Source organism: Aulonocara sp. 'chitande type north' Nkhata Bay, linkage group LG14 (genome assembly GCF_057382095.1).
Source record: "Aulonocara sp. 'chitande type north' Nkhata Bay isolate Kocher_YH1m ecotype deep benthic linkage group LG14, A_spYH_male_GT1.1, whole genome shotgun sequence".
NCBI classification, from domain to species: domain Eukaryota; kingdom Metazoa; phylum Chordata; class Actinopteri; order Cichliformes; family Cichlidae; genus Aulonocara; species Aulonocara sp. 'chitande type north' Nkhata Bay.
The window spans coordinates 26,777,958-26,793,210 of NC_141357.1; the positions used below are offsets into that span (position 1 = coordinate 26,777,958).

Here is a 15,253-nt window from a genome sequence, read left to right on the forward strand (position 1 = left end):
TTGGTGATGAAGAGAGTGGAGAAAGACAGCAAACCTGTTGATTTTGCAAGTCAATCTATGCTGTGACCCTTACCTGACCAAAAGAATGAGACTGCAGATACAAATGGTGAAAAAGAGTCTTCTCCAAAGGGGGGCTGTGCTGTCCTTTAGAGATTGGGTGAGGATTATAGTCATTCAAGAGGGACTCAGCCTAGAGCTACTTCTCACCCACATCGAAATAAGCCAGTTTGATTGGTTTAGGAATCTGAATAGGATGCCTCCTTGGTGAGGTGTTAAAGGCATGTTCAGAAAGAGGCTGTAAGACTGTAAATGTTTTGGTCTTCATTCTTACTTTATGTCACTCGATAAATGAAATAATGAATAAAAATAAGTAAATAATAAAACACAAAGAAAAATTTTATGATGTCAATCCTTAAGTGTGTGTGTGTGTGTGGTTTTTTTTTTTTTGGGGGGGGGGGGGGGGGGGTGATAGCTAATTGACTCCTAGTAGTACTTAACTGCATATGGATACAAAAATACAAAAACAATTTCAAGTCTTTTAGGCCCCGCCCACACTTATCCTTCTTCCTTAATGGGTGGTGTGCAAGATTAAACAACACAAAATATCAATAAAAGACAAAGGAAAGGCATTGAAATAAAACCTAATGACTGAGCTCAGAAAATCAGAAAGCTGTTATGGCCTCTTCTTTACAAACCAGTTTGCTCTTGCTTGTTTTGCTATCTTCTTACTTTTCTTTGGTTATATCCTCTTCTCAGTTTTCTCTCTCATGTCAGTTACAGGGACAGTTTGATCTAAATGGGATGTACAAGGCTGGTGATGTGGTTCTAGGAGGACTGTTTCAAATCCACTTCTTTTCAAGTGTTGCTATTCAGTCTTTTACTTCAAAACCACAACAACCTACTTGCAATGGGTAAGTAAGGCTGGGGGGGAAAAGGGAAATGGAAATTAGTGCAAAGGAAATATGAGATTGTAATAGTAGTAACTGTACTTTCTGATTTATTATCATTCAGGATAAATGCATGTATCTTGGTGCATCTATATTGTTTGTCATGAAAATAGCTTGTTAATCGTTGTTATTCAGTTTCCTTAATTGTTTTATAATGTTTTTTAATAATAAGTAATTTTGCCACATGTTGCAGTAAAGTATCTTGATGAAAATATATTTTTCAGTTAAATTTTTCTTCTCTTAGTGTTTATGCCCTAGGATTTAAGCTCGCACAAACCATGGCCTTTGCTATTGATGAGATCAATAGAAACTCAAACCTGCTACCAAATGTGACTCTGGGGTACACTCTGTATGATAGCTGTCTTGAACTTGGAATTGGATTTCGTGCAGCATTGTCACTGGCCAGTGGTCAAGAAGAGAAAATTATATTAAATAGTACATGTGTTGGAAATCCTCCTGTCATAGGGATTGTGGGTGATTCATCTTCTACAAATTCTATCGCCATTTCCAACGTATTAGGTTTGTACAGAGTACCTATGGTAAGTTTTCTGCTCAACCATGTAACAGTTTTCTTGGATTATTTTAATTTAATTGCAAATTTAAAGACACTTGAAGTAACATGACAAAGTTAAGACATCTCTACATCAATATCGGTACAATCTGTAGTCTGTATCTTTTAGGTGAGTTATTTTTCCACATGTTCCTGCCTGAGTAACCGTCAAAAATACCCATCATTCTTTAGGACGATCCCAAGTGATGCTTTCCAGGTGAAAATCTGTCAACAATTGTTTTTGTTGTCGACAAAGATGTTTTGGTTAAAGAAATTGCCTACTTTGCAACAATATGCATACAATGATACTAAAATGTTTTTTCAGTTCCAGTTTTACTTTGTTATGAACAAAGCTAATTTGCCACCATAAAGGTGTTATAATTATGTGGAAAATTGTTCATGTCTATGCACTTACACTTAGGTACGTGCTATGATTCAGATTCTGAAGCATTTCAGTTGGACTTGGGTTGGTCTGCTTGTCAGTGACGATGATTATGGACTTCACGCAGCAAGATCATTTCAATCTGAGCTGAGTCTGTTAAGTGAAAGTTGCCTGGCCTACACTGAGGTTTTGCCCTGGGACAAAGACACAGATGAACTCAGGAGGATTGTTGATGTGATGAAAAAATCCACAGCTCGAGTTGTTATTGTCTTTGAACATTACAGTCGCATGATAAACCTTATGGAAGAGGTTTGGCTTTAAAACAATCCAATTATTATTAATTGCAAAGGTCTGCATCATTGTTTTGTGTAAAACATTTGATACATCATTATTTGAATGATTACAGAAAATTGTTCATGCAGAATTCATTTAAAGGTGAATAATAGCTTAAATAGCATGATAATGTCACTAATCAAGTTATAGTTACAATATCTTTTCATAGAATATGGTGTAATCTAATTCACAGGTAGTGAGGCAAAATGTAACTGGCCTACAATGGATGGCCAGTGAAGCCTGGACAGCAGCTGTTGTGCTCCAAACACCTCAGCTTATGCCATACCTGCGTGGTACACTGGGTATCGCTATTCGTCGAGGCGAGATACCAGGACTCAGGGAATTCCTGTTACAAATACGTCCTGACTTACATCACAATAACAGCTATGGAAATAGCATGGTGAGAGTTTAAGCTTTTAATGTACTATTTGCAACAATTTCCATCGCTTGTAAAAAACAATAAAAAATTATTTCAGGTGAACCAGTTTTGGGAATTCACATTTCAGTGTAGATTTGCACCAGCTCCAGCAAGCTTGCTGGAAGGTGAAGGTGCAATATGTACTGGACAGGAAGATCTAGAAAATGTGGACAATGAATTCTTGGACGTTTCCGACCTGCGGCCTGAGTATAATGTGTACAAAGCTGTTTATGCACTGGCATATTCCCTTGATGACATGCTGCGGTGCAAGCCAGGAAGAGGGCCTTTCAGTGGGAACAGCTGTGCCACTTTGCAGTCACTGGAGCCTTGGCAGGTGTGATATCATTTTACATTCTGTTTATAAATTCTTTCCTTTATAATTACTTTCAGGATAGAATTTACCACATAGAACTAAATACAATGTGATAATATTGACTATTAAAAAGCTGGTGTGAGCTAAATGGATTTTACATACTCCCAGTTTTGGAGTTGTGGAGTTGTGGAGTGACATTTAATCTAGTGACACTGGAAAAGTGCATGGCGTGTGTGATTAAGACGCTCTGTATGGACCTTTTCCCCCTCCTATCCATGGATCCCTGGATATCCCAACCCCCACACTTTGGATATATATCTTACATGGTGATTGTAAATACATTTTTCATTTGTTCTTTCAGTCACTACTTATGGCCACGAGCTGTGGGTAGTGACCGAAAGAATGAGATCGCGGATACAAGCGGCAGAAATGAGCTTCCTCCGAAGGGTGGCTGGCCTCTCCCTTAGAGATAGGGTGAGAAGTTCGGCCATCCGGGAGGGGCTCGGAGTAGAGCCGCTGCTGCTCCACATCGAAAGGAGCCAGCTGAGGTGGTTCGGGCATCTGACAAGGATGCCCCCTGGGCGCCTCCTGGGTGAGGTGTTCCAGGCATGTCCCACCGGGAGGAGGCCCCGGGGCAGACCCAGGACACGCTGGAGAGATTATATCTCTCGGCTGGCCTGGGAACACCTTGGTGTTCCCCCGGATAAGCTGGAGGAGGTGGCTGGGGAGAGGGAGGTCTGGGCCTCTTTGCTTAGGCTGCTGCCCCCGCGACCCGGCCTCGGATAAAGCGGATGAAGATGGATGGATGGATGGATGGACTTTTCATTTGAAGAACTTCGGGTCTGAGTCAATTGAGTTAGTTTGGTATGCTGACACCCACAAAAAATTAGCAGTTAATATATTTAGATCAGAAGCTTGTATTTATAAAGCATTACTAGCGATGTAATATAGGGTTAGGTGGGGATGGGGACGGGGCATGGTATGTGGTGCTGCTGCCAGAAGGCTGACATACCGAAGCTGCATCAGCTCATCACGCCTCCTCTGCATTTAAGTCTGTACTGGGTCCTGACTGAAGTTATTGTCGTTGTGGCAGCCGGCAGCTGGAAAAGCTGCAGCTGAGTATTATAAAAACAGAAACTAGAAATAAAAGTGTGACAATGTGGTCGGGTCAGCTATGCATCGTTTACAGTGGTATCAAAACCCAGTATTGGGGCATGGTGGAACCGCGACCGGGCCAGCCAGGTTGTGGTGGCCAAGCTCCCGTCTACGCAGAGGGAGCAGGTAGCGATGTTTCACCGGCAGTTGAAACAGCTGTAGGACAGATCCCACTGCCGGATGCAGTTGATAGAGAGTCTGGCAGCTCAGATCGGGTCCTTACCGCTGCTGCCGCTGCCCTTACTGACGTCCCTCGCCGCATGTGAGTGGCTGGTGTCCAATCAGTTCTGGCACCATACTGGTCCTCAGGGTGAGACCCGGCAAGACACACCCTAACTCCGCACCTGTACCCACTCCTTTGGTGGGAGCGGCTAGTGCCCAGCAGATGTCTTTACCCATTCCACTTTTACCACCTGCTCACTTACCTGCTCAACCCGACCCGGTGGACATGGGGGTATGTGGCGGGGCATGATTTGTGGCGCCGCTGCAGGGAGGCTGACACAACAGAGCTGCAGCAGCTCATCACGCCTCCATTGCATTTAAGTCTGTACTGGGTCTTGACTGAAGTTGTTATCGTTGTTGTGTATGTGTGGCTGGCAGATGGAAAGCTAGAGCTGAGGTTTGAAAAACAGCTACTGGAAATAAAAGTGTTTAAATAAGTGACAATATGTCTGCCATGCATAATTTACAGGGTGCCACTGTTTGCATTGTGAAAAGTAATTTACTTGTTATGCATCCTTTTTTAAAAGCTTGTTTATTACTTGGAAAGAGTGAACTTCACCACTCCATTTGGCGATCAAGTGTCATTTGATGAGAATGGTGATGCATTGCCAATTTATGATGTGATGAACTGGTTGTGGCTCCCTGATGGAAGCACTAAAGTTCAGAATGTGGGTGAGGTTAAAAGGTCAACTTTCAAAGGTGAAGAACTCATACTTGTTGAAGACAAAATCTTCTGGAACTTTGAATCCAAAAAGGTTAGATGTTTTGTTTTTTTTAGATTTAACTTTGCCACATGTCTAGTATATATCAGTGTAAAGCCTAATATTTAATTTCATCCTATAGCCACCTCAATCAGTATGTAGTGAGAGCTGTCCTCCTGGTACCCACATGGTGAGAGAGAAGGGGAAACCCCAGTGCTGTTTTGACTGTGTTCCTTGTTCTGAAGGAAAAATTACTAATAAGAGCAGTACGTATTTTTCTTTTTGCATGACATATTTAATTTCATTATTATGAAAAATAATAATAATAATAATAATAATAATAATAATAATAATAATAATAATAATATGCATTTCACCAATGTTCCCTTTTGTATCAGACTCCTTGGAGTGCACCAGTTGTCCAGAGGATTTTTGGTCAAACCCCCAGCGTGACCACTGTATTCCTAAGAAGACAGAGTTCCTCTCCTATCTTGACCCTCTGGGTATTTGTTTGACAACAACATCACTGCTGGGAGTATTTATATGTGCTGTTGTTCTGGGGATCTTCATTTATTATCGCAGAACACCTATAGTACGTGCCAACAATTCAGAACTTAGTTTCCAGCTATTAGTGTCACTTAAGTTGTGTTTCCTGTGTTCATTGCTGTTTATCGGGCGACCTAGGCTGTGGACATGCCAACTCAGACACGCAGCATTTGGGATCAGCTTTGTGCTGTGTGTCTCATGCATCTTAGTAAAAACCATGGTTGTTCTGGCTGTGTTCAAAGCCTCCAAGCCAGGAGGGGGAACCAGTTTGAAGTGGTTTGGTGCTATGCAGCAGAGAGGAACAGTTCTATTTCTGACATCTATTCAGGCAGCCATCTGCACTACCTGGCTTGTCTCTTCCTCTCCAACTCCACATAAAAACACCCAATACCACAATGATAAGATAGTGTATGAGTGTGCAGTTGGGTCCACTGTTGGTTTTGCAGTGTTATTGGGCTATATTGGCATGCTGGCTTTCCTCAGTTTTCTAATTGCATTCCTGGTGAGGAATCTCCCTGATAGTTTTAATGAGGCCAAGCTCATCACATTCAGCATGCTGATCTTCTGTGCTGTGTGGGTGGCCTTTGTTCCTGCTTATATCAGCTCACCAGGAAAACTTGCAGATGCAGTGGAGGTGTTTGCCATTCTTGCCTCAAGTTTTGGTCTTTTGATCACACTGTTTGGACCCAAATGTTACATAATCCTGTTGAGACCAGAGATGAACACAAAGAAAGCTGTTATGGCCCGTGGCATTGGTTCATAAAAAGTCAACTAATTTCAAAAGAAAGAAAAGCACATTATCTCTTTGTAGTACAGACAGAAAAAAATAATAAAAATCCTATATTTAAATGAAGTTAATATTCCTTTTAAATGTCTGTGCTGGTGTTAAATGACTGCAAATGTGCAGATATCTTGATTTATTCTACTTTGTTTTTCATGATGCAGTTGAAAAATAGAAGAAAATGAAATTAAATATTGCTCCTATAAACATATACTGACTTGTGTTTATTGCATCTTCCAAGAAATTTCTATATTCTCATAAGCTTTGACTTAATTTATTAAAAATACATCAGAGGGGGATGTTCCACCTTCACCATCCTGCATACAGTGGACATCGTCGTTCACATAATAGAGACTGGCTACACACATAAACACAAAACATTGGTATCGATCAAAGAAAGTACACAGCCAGAGCTTTTATCAACTTCAATTCAATTTGATTCAATTCAATTTTATTTATATAGCGCCAAATCACAAAAAGGTTGCCTCAAGGCATTGGTTGGGAAGGTGCACATGGGTAAATATTGGGCCCAAAACTCATGATGTTGTATAAAATGATGTAGAGCATTAGATATATTACAGTTCAATTTATTTTTGGATGACACGTTTTATGTCATGGAGAGCATAAACTGCACTTTTTGGAGATCCTCACAAAATTTGACTCAACTAGAATGATTGTTAGATAAAAGAAATTATCACTGATTTTAAGCAAAACAAAATTTATGATAATTGGAAATTCTAGGACAGGCATGGATGTAAATGTGATGATAAACAGAGATAGAGAGTATACCAGATTTTTTTGTAGACTATAAAATCAACTGGAAACGTCAAATAAAATATGTACAATCAAAATGGTCAAGAAGCATTTGTTAAATTATTTAAATCATAAATCACTTCATATACTTTACTGTTCTCTTATATTGTCAACGTTACATTGTTGTGTAGAAGTGGTGTGCAGGGACTTTTACAGAAAGGCGAGCAGAGACAGCTGCTTTATGATAGTGCTGTTTAGGATTTAAGGGACAGAGAGCTTCATTTTAGGATGTTTTAATTTGTATTTTCTTTTAGATTTTATAAGACAATGAGTATTTGTGGAGGGAGAAGGTTAAATACTGGCAGCCTGCCACAAGAAATATTGACCATAGTGACCAGAGAGCATTAAGGGGCAGAGAGGAGGATGTTACTCTCAATGTTGTTGCCGCATTTCGCTGCCAATAAAGTTACACAATTACACAGCATATTCGGATTTATTATTATATTTACAACATACCACAGTTTTTGCCTTGTCATTTTATTTTGTTGTATTCATCCGCGACACCTTAAAGGCCAGTCCGTGAAAATATTGTCACGGTTGGCGACCGCTGATTTAGACCAGGAACCACGACCTTCCCCAGTCGCCCAAACCCGTGACAGGTCATCACCCTCCTCCCCCTCCCTTTCTCCCTCCTCCCCACACCTGAAATTCAATGAGGAGATAATGGAGCGTGTCAATGCTGGGCTCTGGTCTGCCCCCCCGGCTCAATCCCTTTACGTGCGCAATTGTGCATTGCAAGCATTTGGTCTCTGCGCACATAAAATCTGCGTTGTGCACAGAAAAAAAAAATCTAACTTGAATTGAAATTAAAATTAATACTTTAACAATTTTGTTTTGCTGTGTTAGTCAGTAAGTGACTGGCTGCTCCCGTATGGGATTAGAACAATGCCACCTTATCCCATAGTCCAGCCAATAATGTGATTCATATTCGTATATACACAGCTAATCAATGTCGTTGACAGGCTATGACAGCGTCCTTATGTGCCAACACCGGTGTTTTAGCTAGCAAAGCGGTGTGACTGATATGGAGTGAAGTTAATGACAACGTGTACAACTACTGGAGATATGAGCATGACAGACGGAACAATTGATGGAAAAAGTGTGGACTTTATACCAGTTTTTAAATTGTGTTGATAGGCCACGTAAAACCAGAGTTATGATAAAAATATATGCAATGTTTGGTTTTCTTTCTGAGAACTATCGTTGTTTATATTTACTGTGGGAAGAAACGGTAAAAACGGCGTTATGCCTGTGAGCAAAAACAAAACCAAAAAATCAAAAAATGATATGGCAAAATGGCATTTAGTTGTTTAGGAAAGGGGGAAGTTTTAGGAGTGACGGCGGTGTTCTGAGATGTGAGAGATTTGCAATGTTTAGTGCAAATCTTGTGTACCGTAGTTAGTGTGTAGTGTAGTCAATAGTTTTCTTGTGTGCGTCAGAACAATGAGGCCACTGCTGAATGTTACAGGTGTTACAGGAGTGATAGATCTCCTGTTGTCAGGCCTGCAGGTATCAGGCTTGTGATGTTCTCCTTTATCTCATAGTGGACAGAAATAATTTTTGGAGTGGCATAAATAATTTGTGTGGCATCAAATTTGATGCAGAACAGCTGATTGTTCTGTCAATAGTTTGAAATACCTAAAAACGCCTTGGCTGCATTTTTAGGTAAACAGCTGCAAAAAACTTTGTTGTTTGCATTACTCAGTTACTTTTTTAAAGAAGTAACCATATAATTAATTGCTAAGTTCAAGTTATTTTTAACTTCCAATAGTGTTAACATACTACACAGGTTATGAACAAGATTTTTTTAAATTTTCATTGTAAGTGGGCTAAAGAAGTTCATTAAAAGTAGTCTAACATAAATGTAAATGCAGTAATTTGATTATTTTAATAAACCATGTAACTTGGATGGATTCGATGCTGGCGTGACCACAGTGCATACGCCTAATGTTGCTCACAGTGGTTCAAGGGACCGCTCAGGGAGTTTGTGTGTTCGCTCAGATAAATGAAAAACTAGAGGGAACATTGTGAACAACTGCTCGACTTCCATAAAAGTTTGGAAGTTTGCCCTGTTCTACCCCTGAACTAGGCCATCCCTTGGACTGTCCCTCAATTCTGCTTTGCCCTCAGGACACTCTTCCCCACTAGCGTCTCCCCTTGCCCTTTGCAATCAGCTACCTACCCATACACTGGATTTTTTGACACCTCAATTGTTTTATTTTCTGTTTCAACTCAATTTTAATAATAAGAATAATTTTAATATGGCCTTTTTGAACATGAACCTGTAACAGTCCCTTTTCAGCCACCAGTTTGTAACAGCAGTCTTCTGAGGAAGAAGCGGCTAGCAGGTCCAGCGGGCATGTGGTGCAGAGGTTAGCCGGATAACTCGAGGCCAGTCAGTTAAATCGAACAACAGATCTTTGTTTGATGTCAGCAACATAAGGACATACAAGCCAGGGCTCCATGGCTCTACTCCAGCTGTACATACATTTGGTAGGATGGGTAGGCGCCTGTGCCGGCCTGTTAAAATGGCAGCATGTAATGGCTGCCACAGAATACTCACACACCCAGTAAGAGACTCCCCCAGCTACTACAATAGCAGGACAACCCCCCCCCCCCCCCCTAGTGGTGCTATAACACAATAAGTGTTGTTATAAACCTTGGTATAAATTGAATACGATTTTATGTGACTTGGGCTTCATTCTTCCTTTATGACACTTATAAACACAAAAATAAATAAACAGAATACAAAAATGTTACTCTTCAGCGATTTTTTTGCTGATAACTAATTAACTCACAGTAGTAAATAATTAAGTTACTGGATAGAAAAACAAAATGTCTCAAATGGCAAGTCATTTAGGCCCCACCCATACTCACCCTTCTTCCTTAATGGTTGGTGTGCAAGATTAAACAACACAAAATGTCAATAAAAGAGAATGACATAGAAATAAAACCTAATGACTGGGATCAGTGATTCAGAAAGCTGTCATGAGAACCAATTTGCTCTTGCTTGTTTTGCTGTCTTGCTACTTTACCTCGGTCATATCTTTTTCTCAGTTTTCTCTCTCATGTCAGTTACAGGGACAGTTTGATCTAAATGGGATGTACAAGACTGGAGATGTGGTTCTAGGGGGACTGTTTCAAATCCACTTCTTTTCAAGTGTTGCTATTCAGTCTTTTACTTCACAACCACAACAGCCTACTTGCAGTGGGTAAGTATGACAGGAAAACAGCATAGAAAAAGAAAAAAAAGAAATGAAAACTATTGTTATGGAAATACGGGTTTTTAATTCATGCCTAAGGTAACTGTACTTTTCAGTTTAAAATCGTTCAGGATAAATGCATGTATCTTGAATTATAAATTTATATTTGTTCATCAAAATATCCTGTTAATTGTTATTCAGTTTCTTTATTTGCCTATGAAAATAAGTAATTTTGCCACATGTTAAGTATCTTAGATAAATATCTATGTTGAGGAAAATGTATTTTTTCAATAATTAACCTTTTCTTGTCTTAGTGTTTATGCCCTAGGATTTAAGCTCGCACAAACCATGGCCTTTGCTATTGATGAAATCAACAGAAACTCAAACCTGCTACCTAATGTGACTGTGGGATATACTCTCTATGATAGCTGCCAAGAACTTGGAATTGGATTCCGTGCAGCATTATCATTAGCCAATAGTCAAGAAGAGAAAATTATATTAAATGATACATGTTCTGGAAATCCTCCAGTCATAGGGATTGTGGGTGATCCGTCCTCTACACCTTCTATTGCCATCTCCAGCGTCTTAGGTTTGTACAGAGTACCTATGGTAAGTTTTCTGCTTGACCATGTAACAGTTTTCTTTGATTGTTTTCATTTAATAGCAAATGTAGAACCACTTGTACAAAGCAATGCATGACAAAGTTAAAAAAAATGTTGGATATCACTGCATATAGTCTCTATTTTTAACAGGTGAGTTATTTTGCCACATGTTCCTGCCTGAGTGACCATCAAAAGTATCCATCCTTCTTTAGAACGATCCCAAGTGATGCTTTCCAGGTGAAAATCTGTCAACAAAGTTAAAATGGAAAAGCTAATGAATTCTGGTTAAAGAAATTACCTGCTTTGCAACAATATACTTTTCAGTTACAGTTTTTTTGTATGAGAAAAAGCTAAATTGTGACCATAAAGCTGTGGTGTGCATTGGAAACTGATGCAAAAATAATCATGTGGAAAATTGTTCTTGTTTCTTCATTTACTCTTAGGTACGTGCTATGATTCAGATTCTAAAACACTTTGGCTGGACTTGGGTAGGTCTGCTTGTCACTGATGACGATTATGGACTTCATGCAGCCAGATCCTTTCAGTCTGAGCTGAGTCTTTCGGGTGAATCTTGCCTGGCCTACACCGAGGTTTTGCCCTGGAGCAAAGACACAGATGAACTCAGGAGGATTGTTGATGTGATGAAAAAATCCACAGCTCGGGTTGTCATTGTCTTTGAACATTACAGTCACGTGATAAATCTTATGGAAGAGGTTTGGCTTTACAAATCTTTAATTATTACTAGTTTCATAGGTCTGAATCACAAAAGTATATTGTGTGAAACATGTATTACATCCTATTTGAATGAGTACAGAAAACCAATCATTCAGTTGAAGATGAATAATGACTTAAATTGCATGATAATGTCACTAAAGAAGTTGTAGTTACAATATCACTTCATAGATGGTGTAGGTGTATGTATGCTATTAGGTTTAATCTAATTCACAGGTAGTGAGGCAAAATCTAACTGGCATACAGTGGATGGCCAGTGAAAGTTGGACAGTAGCAGTACCTGATGTGCTCCAAACACCTCAACTTATGCCATACCTGGGTGGTACACTGGGCATCACCATTCGTCGAGGAGAAATACCAGGGCTCAGGGAATTCCTGTTACAAATACGTCCTGATCGACATCACAACAATAGCTATGGAAATAGCATGGTGGGAGTTTAACTTTTTAATATACTAGTTGGAAGAATCATATATTTTCATGATGTGTAAAAAACAATATTAAAATATTTCAGGTGAACCAGTTTTGGGAATTTGCCTTTCAGTGCAGATTTGCACCAGCTCCAGCAGGCTGGCTGGAAGGTGGAGGTGCAATATGCACCGGACAGGAAGATCTGAAAAATGTGGACAATGAGTTCTTGGACGTTTCCGACCTGCGGCCTGAGTATAATGTGTACAAAGCTGTTTATGCACTGGCATATTCGCTTGATGAAATGCTGCGGTGCAAGCCAGGAAGAGGGCCTTTCAGTGGGAACAGCTGTGCCACTTTGCAATCACTGGAGCCTTGGCAGGTGTGATATCATTTTACACTCTGTTTATAAATTCTTTGCTTTAAAATTACTTTCAGGATAGAATTTACCACAGAATTTAACATGTAGGATTAAATACAATGTGATAATATTAACTATGAAAAAGCTGGAGTGAGCTCAACAGATTTTCCGCACTCCCCCCAAAAATTAGCAGTTGATATATTTAGATCAGAGGCATGTATGCATGAATCATTACTAGTGATGTAATATTCTATTTGACTATTTAATACTGGATGCCATACTAGGTAACTTTTCACCTCAGTGTGAAAAGTAATTTATTTATTATACTTTCCTTTTTAACAGCTTATTTATTACTTGGAAAGAGTGAACTTCACCACTCCATTTGGTGATCAAGTGTCATTTGATGAGAATGGTGATGTGGAGCCAATTTATGATGTGATGAACTGGTTGTGGCTCCCTGATGGAAGCACTAAAGTTCAAAGTGTGGGTGAAGTTAAGGGGTCAGGTGAAGGTGAAGAACTCATACTTGATGAAAACAGAATCTTCTGGAACTTTGAATCGAAAAAGGTTAGATATGAGTTTTAAAAGTTAACTTTTGGCATATGTCCAGTATATATCAGTGTAAAAGCTAATTAACTCATAGCAAAGCTATTTAATTTCATCCTATAGCCACCTCAATCAGGGTGTAGTGAGAACTGTCCTCCTGGTACCCACATGGTGAGAGAGAAGGGGAAACCCCAATGCTGTTTTGACTGCATCCCTTGTTCTGAAGGAAAAATCACTAATAAGAGCAGTACGTATTTTTCTTTTTGCATGACATATTTAATTTCATTATTATGAAGAATAATATGCATTTCACCAATGTTCCCTTTTGTATCAGACTCCTTGGAGTGTACCAGTTGTCCAGAGGATTTTTGGTCAAACCCCCAGCGTGACCACTGTATTCCTAAGAAGACAGAGTTTCTATCCTATCATGACCCTTTGGGCATTTGTTTGATGGCAACCTCCTTACTGGGAACATTTATATGTGCTGTTGTTCTGGGGATCTTTATCTGCCATCGCACAACACCTATAGTTCGTGCCAACAATTCAGAACTTAGTTTCCAGCTATTAGTGTCACTTAAGTTATGTTTTCTTTGTTCATTGCTGTTTATCGGACGACCCAGGCTATGGACATGCCAACTCAGACACGCAGCATTTGGGATCAGCTTTGTGCTTTGTGTCTCATGCATCTTAGTAAAAACCATGGTTGTTCTGGCTGTGTTCAAAGCCTCCAAGCCAGGAGGGGGAACCAGTTTGAAGTGGTTTGGTGCAATGCAGCAGAGAGGAACAGTTCTGTTTCTTACATCTATTCAGGCAGCCATCTGCACTACGTGGCTTGTCTCTTCCTCTCCAACTCCACATAAAAACACCCAATACCACAATGATAAGATAGTGTATGAGTGTGCACTACAGAGCTCTACAGAGGGTTGTGCGGTCAGCTGAGCGCACCATCCGCTCCGAGCTCCCTGACCTGCACTCAATCTACAGCAGGCGGTGCTGGACCAAGGCCAGGAAGATCGTGAAGGACCTCAGCCATCCCAACAACAGACTGTTCTCTCTGTTGAGGTCAGGAAAGCGATTCCGCTCCCTGAAGACCAACACAGAGAGAATGAGGAGGAGCTTCTTCCCGCAGGCGATACGGTCTCTCAATCACACCACCACACAGTACTGACCCACACATACAGTTCTTACACACACACTGGACTTTCTGGACTTTGGTTTTGCACAACACTGGTCACTATATTCTTCATTTCCGGTTAATACTTGTACAGCTGCTGTTATTGTGTATATATTTATTTATATTTAGATTTCTTCATACATTCTTATATAGTTCTATATTGTGTATTGTGTATTTTGTTGTACAGTTATTTTATTTTCAACTTTAATTTATATATTTATCTTTATCTTATTCTTCCCAGTTAAATTTACCCTTCATTCTAATTTGTGTTGTACAGTTATTTCATTTTTAACCTTAATTTATATTCTATTCCTTCCTAGTTAAATTTACCCTTTTTAATTTTTCATATTTATTTCCTATCTTATTCATAGCCTTTTCCTTTTTTGTTTTCTTTAGGTCACGAGCAGTTGTCCAAGCATTTCACTACATATCGTACTGTGTATGACTGTGTACGTGACAAATAAAATTTGAATTTGAATTTGAATTTGCAGTTGGGTCCACTGTTGGTTTTGCAGTGTTATTGGGCTATATTGGCATGCTGGCTTTCCTCAGTTTTCTAATTGCATTCCTGGTGAGGAATCTCCCTGATAGTTTTAATGAGGCCAAGCTCATCACATTCAGCATGCTGATCTTCTGTGCTGTGTGGGTGGCCTTTGTTCCTGCTTATGTCAGCTCACCAGGAAATCTTGCAGATGCAGTGGAGGTGTTTGCCATCCTGGCTTCAGGTTTTGGACTTTTGATCACACTGTTTGGACCCAAATGTTACATAATCCTGTTGAGACCAGAGTTGAACACAAAGAAAGCTGTTATGGGTCGTGGCGTTGAGTCATAAACAGTTCACTATTTTCAAAAGAATGGAGAGAGAAACTTTTCTCTTTTCAGTTTTTCTCCAGACAGAAAAAAAAATGTGTATTTAAATTAATTTTATATTTCTTTCAAATCTTGGCGCTGGTGTCACATGATTGCAAATGTACAAATATTGTGATTCATTCTACTTTCATTTATTTTTTAAGATGCAGCTAACGTACACACTAATCTTACTCTTAATATGTAATTACCTACTCGTTG

General features: G+C 39.7%; 2 protein-coding genes across 2 annotated transcripts; both read left to right on the forward strand.

Moving 5' to 3' along the window:
- The first annotated feature begins 801 nt into the window (after positions 1-801).
- On the forward strand, positions 802-6,431 carry LOC147314774 (extracellular calcium-sensing receptor-like). The gene is made up of 9 exons (XM_086260248.1): positions 802-911; positions 1,192-1,486; positions 1,628-1,714; positions 1,919-2,188; positions 2,406-2,612; positions 2,689-2,964; positions 4,848-5,075; positions 5,164-5,287; positions 5,420-6,431. The coding sequence occupies exons 1-9, from the start codon at positions 802-804 to the stop codon at positions 6,328-6,330; spliced, it is 2,508 nt and encodes an 835-aa protein (XP_086116374.1). The 3' UTR covers positions 6,331-6,431.
- Positions 6,432-10,263: 3,832 nt separating this feature from the next.
- LOC147314775 (extracellular calcium-sensing receptor-like) lies at positions 10,264-15,017 on the forward strand. Its single transcript, XM_086260250.1, has 10 exons — positions 10,264-10,373; positions 10,679-10,973; positions 11,117-11,203; positions 11,410-11,679; positions 11,915-12,127; positions 12,211-12,486; positions 12,808-13,032; positions 13,135-13,258; positions 13,346-13,933; positions 14,677-15,017. The coding sequence occupies exons 1-10, from the start codon at positions 10,264-10,266 to the stop codon at positions 15,015-15,017; spliced, it is 2,529 nt and encodes an 842-aa protein (XP_086116376.1).
- Positions 15,018-15,253: the final 236 nt, after the last annotated feature.

What these genes read in the sequence shown, in the direction of transcription:
- LOC147314774 (XM_086260248.1), top strand. Translation starts at nt 802, where the DNA reads ATGTACAAGGCTGGTGATGTGGTTCTAGGAGGACTGTTTCAAATCCAC. An exon ending in AGTCACTGGAGCCTTGGCAG is followed by an intron (nt 2,965 to 4,847) that starts GTGTGATATCAT and finishes CTTTTTTAAAAG; the next exon opens with CTTGTTTATTACTTGGAAAG. An exon ending in AAAAATTACTAATAAGAGCA is followed by an intron (nt 5,288 to 5,419) that starts GTACGTATTTTT and finishes CTTTTGTATCAG; the next exon opens with ACTCCTTGGAGTGCACCAGT.
- LOC147314775 (XM_086260250.1), top strand. Translation starts at nt 10,264, where the DNA reads ATGTACAAGACTGGAGATGTGGTTCTAGGGGGACTGTTTCAAATCCAC. An exon ending in TCCCAAGTGATGCTTTCCAG is followed by an intron (nt 11,204 to 11,409) that starts GTGAAAATCTGT and finishes ATTTACTCTTAG; the next exon opens with GTACGTGCTATGATTCAGAT. An exon ending in GGAACTTTGAATCGAAAAAG is followed by an intron (nt 13,033 to 13,134) that starts GTTAGATATGAG and finishes TTCATCCTATAG; the next exon opens with CCACCTCAATCAGGGTGTAG.